Below are 18,455 nucleotides of genomic sequence, written 5' to 3'. Positions count from 1 at the left end.
TAACCAACCTGAATTGGAGACTGGCGGCGCTAAAACCCTAACCTTGGAGGAAGGGACTCGTATAATTGTTGTGGACTTAACAGTTACAATTGCAGGAGTTAATTGTTAAGTTCCATTAAGCTTCTTTTTTTATCTTTTAAATTATTATGTTTGACAAAAAGAAAATAATCATTAAAGGGTATTTTAGGAATAATGGTGGGTGGAAAGATAAGATTGTGTTTTTTCAAATTTACATGGTGGATGGGAAAAGAATGCCACTATTTCCACCCACCTGTCCTATTTTTCTACCCACCTTATCTTCTCACCCACCATGTAAATTTGAAAGAAAACACAATCCTACCTTTCCACCCACCATTATTCCTAAAATACCCTTTAATTATTAATTCAAAGCAAATTCTTTCAAAAACCCAACTTATATCCATTTTACTTCCTGGCCCGTATTAAGGGAAACCCCCCTTTCTTTCCTCCAAGACGATTGTGATTCTTTCAAGAGTTCATCCCTCTTTCTCATCCGGGAGGAAGTGACGCATGGGCTTTGTGATGAGAGGGGTTGTGTGCGGTAGAAGAGAGGATTTGAGTATTTATTTTCTTTTAGGTCTTGTTTAATTTCTTATTTATTTATTTTAATACATATGTGGTTGAAGAACATGAAGTTAAAGCATGGGTTCGAATGCTTATGGTCCCCAGGCTCCTATCATGTTGATCTCCCTTAATCAAATAATACCAATCGCTTGTTGTTTGAAGCAAATAGACGAAAATTAAACAACTTCATGAAATAGAATTTCATGAAATCTTAAAAGGACAATAGGAGCCTTTGAAGGGAAAATTAATTTTGCCCACATTGTTTCGCAGAGAAAATGATAGTACCTTTGAGAGAAATCAGATTTATGATGGAAAAATAGTACAACTTTGGGAAGCTTTTAGAAAACAAAGAGAATGGCTAGATGAGTAAGAAGAAGTTGTGTGCAATGTGCGGGTCAAGAATTTAAGTTAATAAAAGGCTCTATGTATTGTGAGATTAATCCAATGGCTGGTATAAAATGGTTGCTCACACTTAGGTGAGGGAGATTAGTTTTGTCCCTATGTCCTTATAAGTCATTTTATAAATGGGTAAATTTGTCTTTAAAATTTTGAAGATAAGGTGGGTGAGAAAATAGGACAGATAAGTGGAAATAGCAGCACTCATGGAAAAATAAGGTGGGTGGAGAAATAGGATAGGGGGTGGAAATAACAGCACTCTTAATAAAAAATGTATTAATAATCTTTAAAAAGTAGATAGCTTAAAAGGTGAAGCATTCCCAATATATATAAGGGTTTGGATTAGTTTAATACAATCTGAGGGTGTCCTCAATGGAAGTTCTCTATATATATATATATATATATATATATATATATATATAACTGTTTTGAGGGTTTTTTTGTGAAGCTCCCTACTAAAATAGTGTGGGACCCTAACTATAAATCCAATAAGCCCTTTATTTTATTATTATTATTATTATTATTTTTTACACAAACAAGTATTAAAGCAACTATATAATTTAATAGTCTAAACAAATAATTTAACTTTATAATATCTTCTAGAATTGAAATCGCTTCATCCAAATAACCTTTAAAATGTAAAGTATCTTTGAAATTTATTATTCGCGTATAATTTTATATGCCTTTTAGTTTATGAATGAAACCTTATTCTTAAAAATGTAAACATTTCATAAGATGGTATTTAATTCCCACCAACATACAAGACAAATTGACAAGATTGTTTCGTAGCCTCCAAAGCGCAGCACCAAGCAGGAAATTTCCGAGATATAATTAAGGAAAAGTAATAAATATTTAGCGTATAATAGAAAATGAAAATGACATAATTTTGTAAACATTGTTGAATAAAACAAATTATTCCATATCTATAAATTAACTTATAAGTTACAATGACCAATAATCAAAATATATATAACTAGAATACAAAACACATGAAAGTTCTCCGCTATCTCCTTGCACCTACTTCCACTCGTCATGCATACATGACAATGACATGATTGAAAATTCAAATCCCACCTCAGGCCTCGTCATTTCTACAATTTCCACATCACAACCTGCACCAAAAAAAACAAAAAACAAAAAACAAAACCATTAAAAAATAAATCATCACCCTCCATATGGAGATAAATTTAAGAAATGAATCTGCTGTTGGAACTCAATGTTGATTGATTTAGCCGTTGAATTGGCGATGGCTCGGAAAGTTGTTTGGGACAAGACTACGGTGGGGACAGAAGCCGACGGCTCAGAATTAACAGAGCCAGCATAATCCACCATTCTGATTTAAAAGGTCTCGTCGAGAATACACGTCTCAAGATTTTCCCCAATTTATTAACCCTAACAGCATAATATACTCTAACTCGTTGAGTTAGTGTGGGGTGCTGCCAAAAAATAAAAATAAAAACTACACTTAACAGAAGATAAATAGAATGTCTATAAATTATAAATTTTGGTTATCAATGACCAAATTGAATTTTCGGGTAAAACTCAGTGACCGAAAAAAGTATTTAACCCTTTTAAATTTCTTTAATTAGATATAACAACTGAGATTGAATCTACGCAATTTCAGTCGTCAAAAATACATCAAAGTGCTGAAAATGAAATCCAACGGCCAAGTAATATTATTAAATAATCAAAATTAGATCCAACTCCAAAAATCATCAAACTCTATATATCTCCATTGATATGTTAAATAATCTATTTTACATATTTTTACATTAAATGAAATTATGTTTCTGGAATTTCAATTTTTTAAGTTAAATTTTTCGGAAAAATAAATCATGAAGTAAAAAAAAAAAAGGGTTTAAGTCATTTTTAAACAATTTACTAAAGTTACAGACTCAAAATTTGAGTTTATGGTGCGTGGTTAGAGAAAACAATTTATTTGAGTCTAGCCAATACATGAATAGTTGTATTTTGGAGAGTTAAATTTTGAGTTTAGGTGCGAGCTGTGCGTTGAGCCTCAACCAAGTTCGATACCCGCTGATAGCAATCCCATGTTGGTGGGTAATTTAGAAAATGTCACATGTAATTCCATAGGGGGTGCAAAAGGGTACGGCAGCGATGCCAAGAGTTTTTCAATCAAAAGAGTCCTTGTGGATCAATATGCTTGATCCTTGAATTACTTGGATTTTTTTGGCGTTAGACTAAACAGGAAATAATATAAAATTACGTGGATATTTTTGTGGATCAATATGCTTGATCCTTAAATGAGGCCACACTAACGCCCTCTGTCCGTTTGTAAACTGTTATCGTTAGTTTGGTGCTAGTGATGAATGAATTTTCTATTTGATAAAAAAAAAAAAAAAAAAGTTGGGAACTTGCTTGGAAGTTTATAATTACGTGTTGAGCTCTTTCTTGGGGAGTTCCTCATTTCTTCTTCGGTTTCTTGCCTTGACTTTTGAGAATTTACATTTTATGGATTGTGCTATGATGTTCACATCCATTGAACTTACTTTAATAGCAGTGTACTAATAGTTTTTTTTTTCTTTCTTCAAATTTCTTTTTTTGGGTCACATATGAATCTTCCGAATATAATAAGTTTAATCATTGCAGGTCATTCATGAAGGTCATCAGAGAGCAACAAAAAGATACAAATTTAAGAAAAAAAATAATAAAATAAAATAAAAAACTATTACTTGGAAGGTAGGTAAGGTATACATATAAAAAAACACCAACAAAATAAGAAAACAGCTTATATGAAAAATAAAATAAAATTAGTGAATTATCATTTCTGGAAATAGAGAAGGAAGCTAATCTGTATATAAGGGGAAACAATTAAAGTGGACTGCTTCAAGATGTCATGTAAATATCTTCCTCTCTAGAAAATAAAACCAAAGTTGGGAACTTGCTTGGACAGTATATTTCATGTTTTTCTTGTTGACCTTTAATGGTCATTGGACGTGTTCAGCTCTTTTTTGGGGACTCCCTCGTTTCTTCTTCTGTGTATTTTGGCCCTGTTTTGTGTGGAAACTGTTTTGGCACCACCACATGTAAATTTCCTTTTTCCTCTTGAGAGCCTACCAACCGATTCTACCATCGGAGACTCTACAATTTACATAAGAAAAGACTCACCACCCCAAAAAACAACTAAAAAAGAAACCGTGTTGTTTCTCTCTCTCTTCCATTATTTCCTCTCCTTCGTATATCCCACGCATCCCTCCTCTTTTCATCTGTTCCTCCAACTCTCGGGTGAATATTGCATTTTTTTTTTCATTTTTTGCTGACAGTTAACTTCGCATCTTGTTTTTGGTTGGATTGGTTTGTTTTGCTGCCAATTCTCTGGCACGTGAATCGTGATTGTGGTGCTGTTCCGCTGAGCTGTTGTCCGAGTTGCTGCGTTTCCATTTCATTAATCTCTATTTTGTTTCGCTGGGTATTTGCTTTCTTCCCTTCTTCTCTTTTGCTTAATACGTTTTCAATTACCCAAAAGAAAAACTAAAGCTACCATTTTCATTTTATGTATTTCCTGAGTGTTTGCCGAACCAGATTTCCAGGAACTGTCATTTTCAAATGGCCTTGAGCACCCAAAGAGCCTCTACATCTCGTACTTCAGCTGAATGGGCTCCTCCCCATTGGAAGCATGATGTGTTTTTGAGTTTCAGGGGTGAAGACACTCGCAGCGGTTTTCTATCCCATTTATACCATGAACTGCAGTACTGGCAAGCAATTAAAACTTTCAAGGACGACCGAGACCTTGAAATAGGAGCAAGTATTTCTCCGGAGTTGTTGACCGCAATCGAACAATCACATCTTGCCATCATTGTTCTCTCTCCAAATTACGCTTCTTCCACCTGGTGCTTGGATGAACTTTCCAAGATTCTTGAATGCATGCAAGACACCATGAGAATTCTGCCAATCTTTTATCACGTGGATCCTTCTGATGTACGAAACCAAAGGGGTAGTTTTGCGAAAGCTTTCACTACGCATGAAGAAAAGTTCAGTGAAGATGTAGACAAGGTGAAGCGGTGGAGAGATGCTTTAAAAGAAGTTGCCAATCTCTCTGGGTGTGATTCAAAGAATTATCCGTAAGCATGCATGGATTAACAACTTGCTTGTTTCTTAACAAGAGCTCTACTTGGATGTTACGTTTCAGTTCTTGCCTTAATCAATAACCTTGGATGTTATATTTATGAATTAATGGTTATTTTAATTTTCTTCCTTGTAGGTCGGAAGCAGAGCTTATTAAACACATTGTCAAATATGTGTTTAGGAAAGTGCATCCAACGTTCATGTTGTCAGGTTCTCTAGACAAGTTAGTCGGGATTGATTCTGCACTTGAGCAACTACATTTGCAATTAGCTCCCAAAGATAATGATGTTCGCTTTATAGGGATATGGGGGATGGGCGGGGTAGGCAAAACAACCCTTGCTAAGCTAGTTTTCGAGAGAATTTCCCATCATTTTGAACTCAGCTGGTTTCTATCTAATGTGAGAGAGGTTTCTGGAAAACAAGGTGATCTAGTTAATCTACAAAGACAGATTCTTTCCCCAATCTTGAAAGAAAATCTTGCCCATGTTTGGGATGAAGGAGCCGGAACCTTTTTCATTCAGAAACATTTACGCAATAAAAAGGTTCTTCTCATCCTTGATGACGTGCATCAATTAAACCAACTTAAAATACTGGTTGCAAAGAAAGATTGGTTTGGTGTGGGGAGTAGAATTATCGTCACAACTAGGGATGAGCGTCTACTAGTTGAGCATGGTATAGCGATACAATATAAGGTTGAGGTATTAAAGGATGATGAAGCTCTTGAGCTCTTTAGTCAAAATGCCTTTAAGAAAAATCAGCCTGAAGAAGGTTTTCTGGAACTCTCTAGGTGTTTCGTACATTATGCCAAAGGTCTTCCATTAGCTCTGACAACATTGGGATCTTTTTTATATGCGAGGGGTCAAGATACATGGAAAAGTACGTTGGATAATCTAGGGAAAATTCCTAATCCAACAATTTTTCACTCACTCAAAGTAAGTTATGACGGACTAGAAGAGATAGACAAGAATATTGTTCTCGATGTTGCATGTTTCCATAAAGGGAAGGATAAAGAGAAAGTAATTGAAATACTAGACAGTATCTATAATATTTCAAGTCGTATTAGGATAGATGTTCTCATTGAGAAATCTCTCTTAACTATTGAGAAACTCCGCTTTCGTAGCAACATTGTTGATATGCATGAATTGATACAAGAAATGGCAAGGGAAATTGTTCATTTAGAGTCTCCCAAAGAGCCTTGTCAACGCAGCCGTTTGTGGCATTGTGATGACATTTCTCATGTATTCATGCACAATTCGGTAAGAAGTTATGTAGAAATACTAAGTTTTGAAGAAAATAAATGTAATTTATTTTAACAAGATATATTAGACTTGAATGTGCAATTACCTTTTCATTTTTTTTAATTAATTATTAGGGAACCGGAGCAATTGAAGCCATTGTCTTGCATTTGCCGAAATTAGAAGAGGTGCATTGGAATACTGAAGCCTTCTCTAAGATGCACGGATTAAGGCTTCTTGAATTTGGTAATGTGATCGTTTCTTCAGGCCCCAAAGATCTTCCAAATTCCTTAAGAATTATCCATTGGAGTTGGTACCCTTCTAAATCACTCCCATCAAGTTTCGAACCACCTTTCCTTGTTGAACTAGACATGAGTGATAGCGAACTTTCCCATCTTTGGGATGGAGCAAAGGTGAGAGATTATTGAAATTAGAATTCTTTTATATATACATAATTTGGATATAATTGTAACTTGCTCAACTAAGTAAGGGTTTATTTTAAATTATTATTTTACAATTTTTATGTACTGTACAGGTCTTGCCAAAGTTGAAATGTATGGACCTTAGTTACTCTTATCAATTGACGAGTACCCCAGATTTCACAGGCATTCCAAATCTTGAGATTTTGTGCCTAGCATTTTGTTCGGGTTTAGTTGAGCTTCACCCCTCTGTTGCAGCTCTAAAAAAGCTGAAAGATTTGCAACTTGTGGGGTGTACAGATCTTAACAGTCTCCCAAGTGTGGTGGAAATGGATTCTCTTGAAAAGTTTAGTCTCTCTGGCTGCTCAAAGGTGAAAAACGTTAGAAGATTTGTGGAACAGCTGAATGATAAATTGGATTCTCTTTCTTTATTTGGGTTTCTCTTTGTGGAACAGCAAATACGTCCATCAATTGAACACCTTGTCGGCCTTAAAGAGCTGGATTTGCACGGATGCACAAAAATTAACAAAATGGTGGTGTCTTCTCTAAATCGTTTCACGTACTTGGAAGACTTAAGTTTGAATCATTGTAATATTGGTGAAGGAGCCATCCTTGATGATATTGGCTGCTTGTCTTCTTTAAAATACTTGCATCTTTGTGGAAACGATTTCGTTAGCCTTCCCTCAAGCATTAGATTCCTTTCTAAGCTTGTGTTTCTTGGATTGGCATGGTGCGAAGGGCTTGAGCGATTGCCAGATCTTCCGCCAAATATAGAAATTGTAGACGTAGACGATTGTAGTTCCTTAAGAAGGTTGCCAGGAGCCAATTTGTATGATTTTAGGTTGAGTTGTCTAAATTGCTTCAAATTGGTTGAAGAAAAAGACTGGATTAATGCAATATTTGAAATGATAAGGACAGCGGCCATTGAGGTATTTACTCTCTCGTTGAATATTATAGTTTTCTTTCACTTTTTATTTTGGTGAAAGGAATATAGTTTTCTTTTCTATAATAAATAAATAATTTCGACCAAAAAAAATAATGGTAATGGTAATTATTTTGGTACAGGGAATGCTCTTAAAAAATAATGGTATTGTATGCCCTGTATTTGGAATTCTAGATTGGTTCGGTAATCCAAGTGTGGGAGATTCAATAACTGTGGAGCTGCCTCTCCCTCCACACCCATCAAATAGCGACTGGGTTGGGGTTGCTTTCTGTGTTGTTTTTCACGGTGAATGTTCCGCATCCCCTATTGGATATGGGTATTTCAAAATAGAAGTTCGATCATCGCAGAGATATTTGGATGAGCCTCAATCCTTTCGAGCCGGGAATCTTCTGTCAGAACACCTTTGGGTTTTTTATTTGCCTCGCGATCATCCAAGCCTCACGGATGCCTCAACCAGTCATCGGTTTTCGTTCGAAACGCATTATTCTTCAATTAAAGATTTGGAAGAACTCAAAACAAGCTCGATTATAAAGGAATGTAGGGCTCGGTTGGTGTACAAGAGAGATTTGGAAGAATTCAGCCGTTTGAGGTACGGTGACGAGGCAGGTCCAATTGGTAGTAGTGGAAGTGGTAGCTCTGATGAGGACGATGAACCAGTCGCCAAAAGATTGAAGAAAGTCTAAATTATTTTGTGCATGGGGCAATCATTCAATGAGGTCTCAAGATAATACTTGAAAAGCTAATGACGATGATGGTCAATCCTCAGAATTCATCTCAGTAAGTCACCTTTTATTTATTTTTTTTTTTAGGTACTGTTTAATTTGCTCTGACTGACTTAAGGACACTATCATCTCTCATCTATCATTGGTGGCATTCACAAAGTTTCAAATTTGATTGCATCATATTTAGTTCTTATATTAGGTAGGAGGAGAGAGAGTAATTCTCTTGTTACATCTTGTTTGTATAGTTTGCAGGATATGCTGTAATTTTGTGTTCCTCTAATTTTGTGCTATTTCAATTGCTGTGTCAGATCATGTACCGAAAACAGACAAGTAAGGTGTCTGTATGCCATGAAAATGCACTCTCTGAATGAACATTTGCAGATGTTGCCCAACTGAAGCATTTAGAACTGCACACTGCTGAATGAAAATGCACACTCTTGTTGTGCTTAAATAAAATTGTTTCTGCATACTGTTAATGTTGTGCTCTAAGAATATAATCTTACTAAGTAGTTTTGTTCCGAAAATGGACTAAGCCAGCATATAGCTACTTTTATCAATGTGTTAATTAAAAATGATAATTTCTCCTATGTTGCAAACAGAAAACAACAGAACAAATCCTAAAATGTATATATGCTATAGATTTACAAAACTAACTTGTGCTCTGCTTCCAGGACTTCATTTTTCCCTAAATTGTTTGCCCTTTTTCTATGTTCGAGATATTTTCTGAGTGGATATGACTTGGATTAACTTGTTCATTTCAATGTGTTAGAATATTTACTTCCTATAGGCCTTGAGTACAAGAACATTTTCAGAGCAACCTTTCAATGCTGTGCTATCAAACTTTTGCTATAGTGAAATAATGTGTGGAAAATGTTAGTATAGTTCTGAGTCTTCTGATCATAGTTACCCAAACTCGATTGGTTGTTCCAATCATCAACTTAATAGGGTGGTGGGAGAGCGATAGAGGGAGCCATGAAAAGAGAGAACCATGGAGAGAAAGCGATGGAAAGAGAGAGCCATGGAAATAGAGAACAATGTGTTAGAATATTTAGGCCTCGAGTAAATGAACATTTTCAGAGCAGCCGTTCAATGCTGTGCTACCAAACTGTTGCTATACTGAATTAATGTGTGGAAAATGTTAGTATTGTTCTGGGTCTTCTGACCAAAAGAAAAAAAAGGGGAAAATAGTAAATAATGACGAAAGAATGTCTGTGAAAAATCTAGGAGAAAAGGATGAAAGAATAAGAGGCAGAGAGAATTGTAATTATTGTACGTATATTTCCTCTGTTTCCACTATATTGAAATGAGTATAGTATTTCCTATTATATACAGCTTCGGTAGATTTCTCTAGAGCTAAGGTTATTTACAAGGAATATGGAGATATGGACAAGTGTAGGCCTGCTATTGATTCAGCTGTTTTCCTTGGAGTTTCTAAAGGAATGTGAGTGAAGGAAATTTGCTGCATTATTTGGCTTGCTCATTGCTGCTTTACGATTATAGCTGCTTTTGGATTTTTCAGCAGGCGTGTAAATTTGCATCTTTGCTGTTATTTAAATTTATTTCGATAGAAAATCAGGAAGGGAAAGGAGAGGTGGTTAGTTCATAAGGGAAGAGAGAATAACAGAGAAGGAGTGGCAAAAGGAAATGTGAGTTTTAGCTTTACAACAAAATTAGCAGAAGTGGAGCAATTAACATAATTAAATTTTGAAAGGTGCTGGAGATAGCCTAATGTGGTTAAGTAAAATCAGCTTATTTTCATTGCTAATTGCTTATGTTGTATCTTTTATAATGATTTTCCTTTCTTAATTTCATTTCAGTTCTCTTGGAAAAACAGTTGGCATTATCGGCTTGGGAAGAATTGGCAAAGCCAGAGTTGAAGTACTAGGAATACTATCCAAGTTCCATGGAGTTAGTTGGTTGTGTGAACTCTGATCACTTCTGAGGAGACCAACGACATTTCCTTTTACTTGAAATTTCCCCAAAAAACGGAACCTTTCCTTGAAATTTCCTTTTACTTTTTTGGTGGAAAACATTAGTCCTTTCACTTTGTAAAACACTTTCATGCTTTTCCTTTCCTTTTTTTGTTTTTTTTTCACCTTGACCCTTATCCTGAGTATTGGACGTGTTGAGCTCTTTCTTGGGGAGTTCCTCATTTCTTCTTCGGTTTCTTGCCTTGACTTTTGAGTCTCTTTCCTATGGAAGTTGTTTTGGCATCACACGTAATGTAAATTTCCTTTTTTTCCTCTTGAGAGTTTACATTTTATGGATTGTGCTATGATGTTCATATCCATTCAACTCACTCTAGTAGCCATTCAACTTATCTGTGGTTTCAATAATTGCAGTGTCTTTTTTACATATGATCTGAAGCAGTGCCTTTGTTTTTTTCTTCCTTTAAATTTATTTTTTGGGGTCACATATGAATCTTCCGAATATGATAAGTTTAATCATTGCAGGTCATTCATGAAGGTCATCAGAAAGCAATAAAAAGATAAAACTTTAAGAAAAAAATAATAAAATAAAATAAAAAACTATTACTTGGAAGGTAGTTAGGTATATATATATATATATATATATATATATATATATAAAACACCAACAAAATAAGAAAACAGCTTATATGAAAAATAAAATAAAATAAAACTAGTGAATTATCATTTCTGGAAACAGAGAAGGAACTTGTTTGGACCATATCGGGAACACAATTAAAGTGAATTGCTTCAAGATGTCATGTAAATATCTTCCTCTCTAGAAAAATAAATACAAATTTATAAATAAAACCAAAGTTGGGAACTTGCTTGGACCAGATCACTTTTGCCTTGAAATTTCATTTCACTTTGGCAATATATTTCACGTTTTTCCTTCCTTTCTTTTTTTTTCCTTGACTTTTATGGTCATTGGACGTGTTCACTCTTTCCTGGGATATTTCTTCGTTTCTTCTTCAATTTCTAGCCCTGTATTTTGGCTCTGTTTTCAGTGGAAATTGTTTTGGCACCACCACATAATATAATTTTGGATTAATTACATTTTAGTACCCTGAACTTACATAGTTAAGGTATGTTAGTCTCTACCTTTTCAATTTTAACAATCACATACCCCGGTCTTTTAAATTTGTTACAATGTGGCTCCACTGTTAGGATTTCCGTTAAATCTCTTTGTTAATTGCATACGTGGCACTGTGGATCCCACATTTTTCAAAAATTTTAATTTTAAATTGATTAAAATATGAATAAATTTTTAATGTTTCATTATTGATCGTTTGTTTGTTGTATTGAATCGTTCTTAATAATTAATTAGAGTTTTCTTTCTTTCATGGTTTCATTAGTGAATTATAGTTAATAAGTAGAGATCTTAAAAGGTGAAACATCAATAATAATAAAAATAACTGTTTTATAGATAGTGTGGTTGGACTCCAATCTGCCTTTTTTTGTACACATGTAAATATTAGCGCAACTAGACAATTAGGATACATGAATTGTAATAATCAAAACAAACAATTTAACTTTATAATGTCATCTTAATTTCTAGAATATTAGAAATCGCTTCATCCAATTAAACCTTTTATAATGTTTTTGAAATCTATTATTCGCGTATAATACGGATAGTAACTACCTACCAAAGTATGAAGTTTGGTACACATTTATACTTTTCTTGGGTAAAAAATGAAATCATTCACCCTCTGACAATGTTTCCAATTTGGTCACCGCGATGCGGTATTCCATCTCTCTCCCTCTCTCCCATTATTTACTTTATACAGAGCCTTCTCTCTCTCTCTTTTTCATATGAAATTGACATGGGTAAGCTCTTTCTTGAGGATTTCCTCGCTTCTTTAGTTTTTTGTCCTGTCTTTTGAGTCTCTTTCCTGTGCAAATTGTTTTGCCACCACATGGAAAATTTCATTTTTTTACTTGTGCTATGATGTTAATTAGGTGGCTTTGTCTTCGGATTGAATAAACATCGGTAAAATAACAACTTTTTAAAACCATATAAAACTAACGCATATAAATACCTAGCATCCAACTGTTAAAGTGGTTAAGTGAGATGCCAGGTGTCAAAAAATAATGTAGGGACAGGGAGGGACACACAAAAACATGGACAGAGAATCTGAACTCTGCATATGGCTACCTCAACCAATGAGTTAATTAGCACTGATAGTTTCTCAACTCTCCCATGTTGCTAACAAAACTGCACAATAAATCCTAATGTATATGTCATAGTTTTAACTTGTGCTCTGCTTCTAAGGGATCATTTTTACCTTGTGCATTTGCCTCTTCTTTAGTTGTTTTTTATACTAAGCAATTATGTGTTCAATTCCCTCTGCATCAGTAAATACTAGACTGAAAGTTGATGACATAAATTTCTTAGGTTTCAGGAAAAAAAGAAAGCCAGGGACACAATCACTTTTTCTGAGCAAGGAAACTGAGAAAACATTAGCATTTTTCCCATTTGTTCAACGTAAAGAAATTTAACCACTGATGAATGTAAATCAAGGCTTGGAAAACAGTTGCTCAAAGTCAACTTCATCACCATTAAATATGGCCTAACTCACAAATTAATCCCTATTAACTAACTACACAATTGCGTGTGGAAAAAGCAAAACAAAAAACAGGATTTTCTCATAAATAAAAAGTTGGGAACTTGCTTGGAAATTTATAAGTACCTTGGCACCCGATCACTTTGTTGAGAAACGAAATTTCCTTGAAACTTCCTTCAACTTTTTTGGCGGAAAACAGTTGTCATTTCACTTTTGTAGTACTACATTGGCTCTCTCCCAGACCCAATGGACCACACACAGAAAAAAGTAGAAAGCATGTTCACTACCTCTCTCGGTTTTTTGGGGTGGGTTTTTGGTTGGATTGGTTCTTGTGGTTGTTTTCTGGCCAATTCTCTGGCTTTGTGATTTGTTAATTTGTTGTTCTGCTGAGCTATTGTTCGAGTTGGTGTGTTTCCCTTTCATTGCTGGGTATTTGCTTTCTGCCCTTCTTCTCTTCTGCTTAATACGTTTTCAATTACCAAAAGAAAAATTAAAGCTGCCATGTTTTTTTTTTTTCATTGATCATTTTCTCTTTACATGTTTACTGAGTGTTTGCAGAACCAGATTTCCAGGAACTGTTTTCTCCCATGGCCTTGAGCACCCAAAGAGCTTCTACATCTCGTACTTCAGCTGAATGGGCTCCTCCTCGATGGAAGCATGATGTTTTTCTGAGTTTCAGGGGCGAAGACACTCGCAGGGGTTTTATCTCTCATTTAGACCGTGCATTGGCGTACTGGCAAGCAATGAGAACTTTCAAGGACGATCGAGAACTTGAAGTAGGAGCAACTATTTCTCTGGAGCTGTTGACCGCAATCAAAGAATCATATCTTGCCATCATTGTTCTCTCCCCAAATTACGCTTCTTCCACTTGGTGCTTGAATGAACTCTCAGAGATTCTTGAATGCATAAAAGACACCAAGAGAATTCTGCCAATCTTTTATGACGTGGATCCTTCCGATGTGCGAAACCAAAGGGGGAGTTTTGCGGAAGCTTTCACTAAGCACGAAGAAAGGTTTAGTGGAGATGCAGAGAAGCTGAATCGGTGGAGAGCCGCTTTAAGAAAAGTTGCCAATCTCACTGGCTTAGATTCAAAAACTTATAAGTAAGTATGCGTCCATGAACAACTTGTGTGTGTCTTAACAAGAGCCCTACTTGGATGTTACATTTCAATTCTTCCTTTAATACAACAAACAACCTTGGATGTTATATTTATGGATTAATGGTTATTTTTAATACTTTGTAGGTCAGAAGCAGAGCTTGTCGATGACATTGTCAAACGTGTGTGGAAGAAAGTGAATCCTACAGTCACGTTGTTAGATTCTCAAGAGAAGTTAGTCGGAATTGATTCTGCACTTGATCAACTACGCTTGTATTTAGCTCCCGAAGAAAATGATGTCCGCTTTATAGGGATATGGGGGATTGGCGGGGTAGGCAAAACAACCCTTGCTAACCTAGTTTATGAGAAAATTTCCCATAATTTCGAGCATTGCTGTTTTCTATATAATGTAAGAAAGAAGGAGCTTTCTGATCTACAAAGACAACTTCTTTCCCCACTTTTGAAGGGAAATCATATTTGGGATGAAAGGGAGGGAACCGTTTTCATTAATAAAGTTTTAAGGAATAAAAAGGTTCTTCTCGTACTTGATGATGTGGATCAATTACACCAACTAGAAGTACTGGCCAGAGATAAAATTTTGTTTGGTGTGGGGAGTAGAATTATCATCACAACTAGAGATAAACGTCTACTTGTTCAGCATGGTACAACAACCTATAAGGTCGAGGTCTTAAAGAATGATGATGCTCTTGAGCTCTTTAGTCAACATGCCTTTCAGAAAGATCAGCCTGAGGAAGGTTTTCAAGAACTGTCTCAGCATTTCCTATATTATGCCAACGGCCTTCCATTAGCTCTTAAAATTTTGGGGCGTGCTTTGTATGGGAGAGATCAAGATGCGTGGAAGAGTGCGTTGTATAATCTAAACAAAATTCCTGATCCAGATATTTTTGATTCACTCAAAGTAAGTTATTATGGACTAAAAGAGATGGAGAAGAAAATTTTTCTGCATGTTGCGTGTCTCCATAGATGGAGGGATAAAGATCAAGTAATTGAAATACTAGACTGTACCCTTGACATTTCCAGTCATATTGAGATAGATATTCTTATGGAGAAATCTCTCTTAACTATTGAGAAACGCCACTTCCATAGCCACATTGTTGAGATGCATGATTTGATACAAGAAATGGCATCGAAAATTGTTCGTGAAGAGTCTCCCGAGCCTGGTAAACGCAGTCTTTTGTGGCATCACAGAGACATTTCTCATGTATTCATGAACAATACGGTAAGAAGTTATTTAGAGATACTATATATACTTGGACCAAAATATGTGCCATTTTTCAAATGGGAAGTTATTTAGAGATATTAGACTTTAATGAGATGAGATGAATTAACTTCTTCCTTTTTCTTAATTATATTTATTAGGGAACGGGAGCAATTGAAGCCATAGTCCTACGTCTGCCCAGATTAGAAGCAGTGCCCTGGAATTGTACTGAAGCCTTCAATGAGATGCACGGATTAAGGCTCCTTCACTTTGATAATGTGATGTTTTCTTCAGGCCCTAAATTTCTTCCAAATTCCTTAAGAATTATCCAGTGGAGTCGGTATCCTTCCAAATCGCTGCCATCAAGTTTTGAACCACATTTGCTTTCTAAACTAGAAATGAGGAATAGCAAACTTGTCCGGCTTTGGGATGGAGCAAAGGTAAGAGTCTTGAAATACGGCATTTTGTAATGTTTTTGAATTATAATTATATTGAGTATGATTGTATTGTACCTTGTTTTAACTTGCAAGGTTATAATTCTACAACTCTTATGTACTGGCAGGATTTTCCGAATTTGAAATATATGGATCTTAGTTACTCTGATAAATTGACCAATATCCCAGATTTCACACGCATTCCAAATCTTGAGAAATTGAATCTGAATGGTTGTAAGAAATTAGGTGAGGTTCACCCGTCTATTGCAGTCCACAAAAAGCTAAAGTGGTTAGAATTTTATGGATGTAAAAGTATTAAGAGTCTCCCAAGTAAGTTGGAAATGGATTCTCTTGAATGTTTTTCTCTTTCGGGCTGCTCAAAACTGAAAAAGATTCCAGAATTTGGGGAACATATGCAGAACTTGAAAAGATTTATATACATAGGACTGCTATTGAGCAAATACCTTCATCAATTGAACATCTGGTTGGCCTTCATTATCTATGTATAAGTGAATGCAAAAGTCTCTTGGGTCTCCCTAGTGCGATATGTAAATTGAAATCTCTTACAAGACTGGCTATGCCCAGATGCTCAAAAGTTGACAAACTCCCAGGGGAGATGGAGTGTTTAGAGGAGCTTGATTTAAGTGGAAGTGCTATGAGAGAGCCGCTTGTTGCTATGAAAAATCTCAAAATTTTATCCCTTAGTGGATCAGTTGCTTCAAGCGATGGCATTGGGTGGGGCATTGACCGCATATTTGGAATTAGAAAGAATCCTGACCGTGAGCGTTGGGGTTTGGTGTTGTCTTCTCTAAATCGTTTAGGGTCTTTGACGGAATTACATCTGAGTGATTGTAATATTGGTGAAGGAGCCATTCCAGATGATATCGGCTGCTTGTCTTCTTTAAGAGAGTTGGATCTTAGTGGAAACAATTTCGTTAGCCTTCCCTCAAGCATTAGATTCCTTTCTAAGCTTCTGTATCTTCGACTGCAGAGGTGCAAAGGCTTCAGCAATTGCCAGATCTTCCATCATTTGGCGTAAATGTGAACGACGGTACTTCCTTAAAAATGTTGGCAGATCCATCAAAGAGACCCTATTTACTGATATATGTTGACGATTGTACTTCCTTAAAAAGGCTGTCAGATCCATCAAAGTTGAGCGAAGGAGCCAATGTGTATGATTTTGACTTCAGTTGTCTTAATTGCTTCAGATTGGTTGAAGAAGAAGGCTGGATTAATAGAATGTTTGCAATGATAATGAGATTGGCTGCTGAGGTACACACACGCACTCTCTCACGTTGTACGAATATGTATATATACATTCGTGATTTTCTTTCTCTATAGTAAGTAAATATAATTGTAATTCTTTTTGTACAGGGAATCTATCCAATCTTTAATGATGCCTTTATTGTATGGCCTGCAAGTGAAATTCCAGAGTGGTTCAGTAATCAAAGTGTGGGAGATTCAATAACTGTGGAGCTGCCTCTACCTCCACCTCCACAATCATTGTTAGTACGAAAATCGTATTGTCATTTCCTAGACTTTAGTATAGGTTGAAAATTAGTTGTGAGGAATTGCGACTGGACGTTTTGGCACTACTCTTTCAACCCCATACATCCGAGGCATGACTTGACCGATATGAAAAACTTGACTTCAGGTAAATCATGACATAATCATGCATTCATGATAGGACTTATAGTTGAAGTTCTTTTTAGAGTCTTTGTGTTTGAAGTTAAAATATGAGCAGATTCCTAAGTGTTGTGCACTATGCGTATCTTCCAATTATCTTACTTTAAGAGTCAATTGGTTCCCTATTAAAAGTGGACGTTTGTTAAATTCATTAAGAGTCCATAATGAATCAGACTTTGTATTTTCATTGAATCAGAATTTATTGGATAATTGGTTGGCTCTTGTGTGGCGTCTCTTTAAGGAATTCATATTGCATCAGGTTTAAGGAGGCTTAGCTGATTTGGTCTTAGAGTCATACTTGCTTTGGAAGTGTAGCAAGTTTCTCTCTTGTGAGAGAAACTTGCTTTGAATAAATGGATGTTTGTTTCCTTTCATTAGCAGCTTTTCAACGCATTAATTTTGAGAGCATATTGAATCTGTTTTTTGGAAAAGGCTGCACTTATTTCACTTGGTAAATCATCAAGGGTTTCTGTGACTTGGTGATTTATCGAATTCATTCATCATTCATATTGCATTCATATGCATGTCGGTGACTCATACGGTTGAGGGCACCAAGACCGTGGTGGCGGTTTTCGGTGAGCTTGAAGCAATCGTGGATATGCGTTCAACATAAGGAGTGTCGAAGATCATCATGAAGTTGAGTTACTTAAGAAGTAAACATTATCTAGAATGTGTCTAGGATAAGTGTGTGAGTACTTCTTGTAATCATCGAGTGGAGTAAAATAATTCTCTGTGTTCTTTTAGCGTTACAGGATTGATAAGCCATATCAATCCTGCTACCAAGTTTATTTTTATTTATTTGATTAGAATCTTAAATTGGCCTATTCACCTCCTCTAGGCATTTTGAGTCATCCTGCAGGTATTTTAATCATCATCGGCTTGGGATTGCTTTATGTGTTGGTTTTGAAGATTCTGAATATTTGGAAGATCCAGGCTATGATTTTTTGAAATTCACCAAGTTTAAAAGTCGGGCATCTTGGGTCACAACACCTTTGGGTTTCTATTTGCCTCTCTATTGCCCCCGCCGCAGAAAAGCCTCAAACATTCGAAGGCGTTATGGTTCCGAATATTCAGGCAAAAAACTGAAAACAAGCTCGATTATAAAG

At 35.7% G+C, this 18,455-nt stretch overlaps 2 protein-coding genes and 1 long non-coding RNA gene across 5 annotated transcripts; 2 read left to right on the top strand and 1 right to left on the bottom strand.

The window, feature by feature from the left end:
* The first annotated feature begins 3,878 nt into the window (after window positions 1-3,878).
* LOC103336402 (TMV resistance protein N-like) lies at window positions 3,879-10,740 on the top strand. Of its 3 annotated transcripts, none has more exons than XM_016795283.2 (7): window positions 3,879-5,060; window positions 5,201-6,320; window positions 6,437-6,712; window positions 6,835-7,647; window positions 7,784-8,438; window positions 9,716-9,824; window positions 10,201-10,740. In XM_016795283.2, exons 1-5 carry the CDS (start codon window positions 4,546-4,548, stop codon window positions 8,342-8,344), a joined length of 3,285 nt encoding a protein of 1,094 aa, XP_016650769.2. In that variant the 5' UTR covers window positions 3,879-4,545; the 3' UTR covers window positions 8,345-8,438; window positions 9,716-9,824; window positions 10,201-10,740. The 3 variants fall into 3 exon arrangements, with proteins under 3 accessions (XP_016650769.2, XP_088911091.1, XP_088911090.1); XM_089054965.1 differs by lacking the exon at window positions 9,716-9,824 and having other exon boundaries at window positions 3,882-4,408; window positions 4,522-5,060; XM_089054964.1 differs by lacking the exon at window positions 9,716-9,824 and having other exon boundaries at window positions 3,882-5,060.
* Window positions 10,741-13,132: 2,392 nt separating this feature from the next.
* Window positions 13,133-14,531, bottom strand: LOC148915921 (uncharacterized). Its single transcript, XR_016128090.1, has 2 exons — window positions 14,110-14,531; window positions 13,133-14,065 (listed from the first exon to the last, which is right to left on the bottom strand). It is a non-coding gene; the product is annotated as an uncharacterized LOC148915921 (long non-coding RNA).
* On the top strand, window positions 13,293-17,633 carry LOC103336364 (TMV resistance protein N-like). Its single transcript, XM_089054967.1, is given in 8 exon segments — window positions 13,293-13,343; window positions 13,473-14,016; window positions 14,158-15,250; window positions 15,391-15,669; window positions 15,792-16,089; window positions 16,092-16,658; window positions 16,661-16,935; window positions 17,038-17,633. Coding segments are annotated over 7 exon segments (3,207 nt in total). The 5' UTR covers window positions 13,293-13,343; window positions 13,473-13,501; the 3' UTR covers window positions 17,218-17,633.
* The last annotated feature ends 822 nt before the right edge of the window (window positions 17,634-18,455 follow it).

The sequence above is a fragment of the Prunus mume genome, linkage group LG6 (genome assembly GCF_029339155.1).
Source record: "Prunus mume cultivar Tortuosa linkage group LG6, ASM2933915v1, whole genome shotgun sequence".
Taxonomy (NCBI): Eukaryota; Viridiplantae; Streptophyta; class Magnoliopsida; order Rosales; family Rosaceae; genus Prunus; species Prunus mume.
This window is presented reverse-complemented; position numbering and strand designations above follow the sequence as displayed.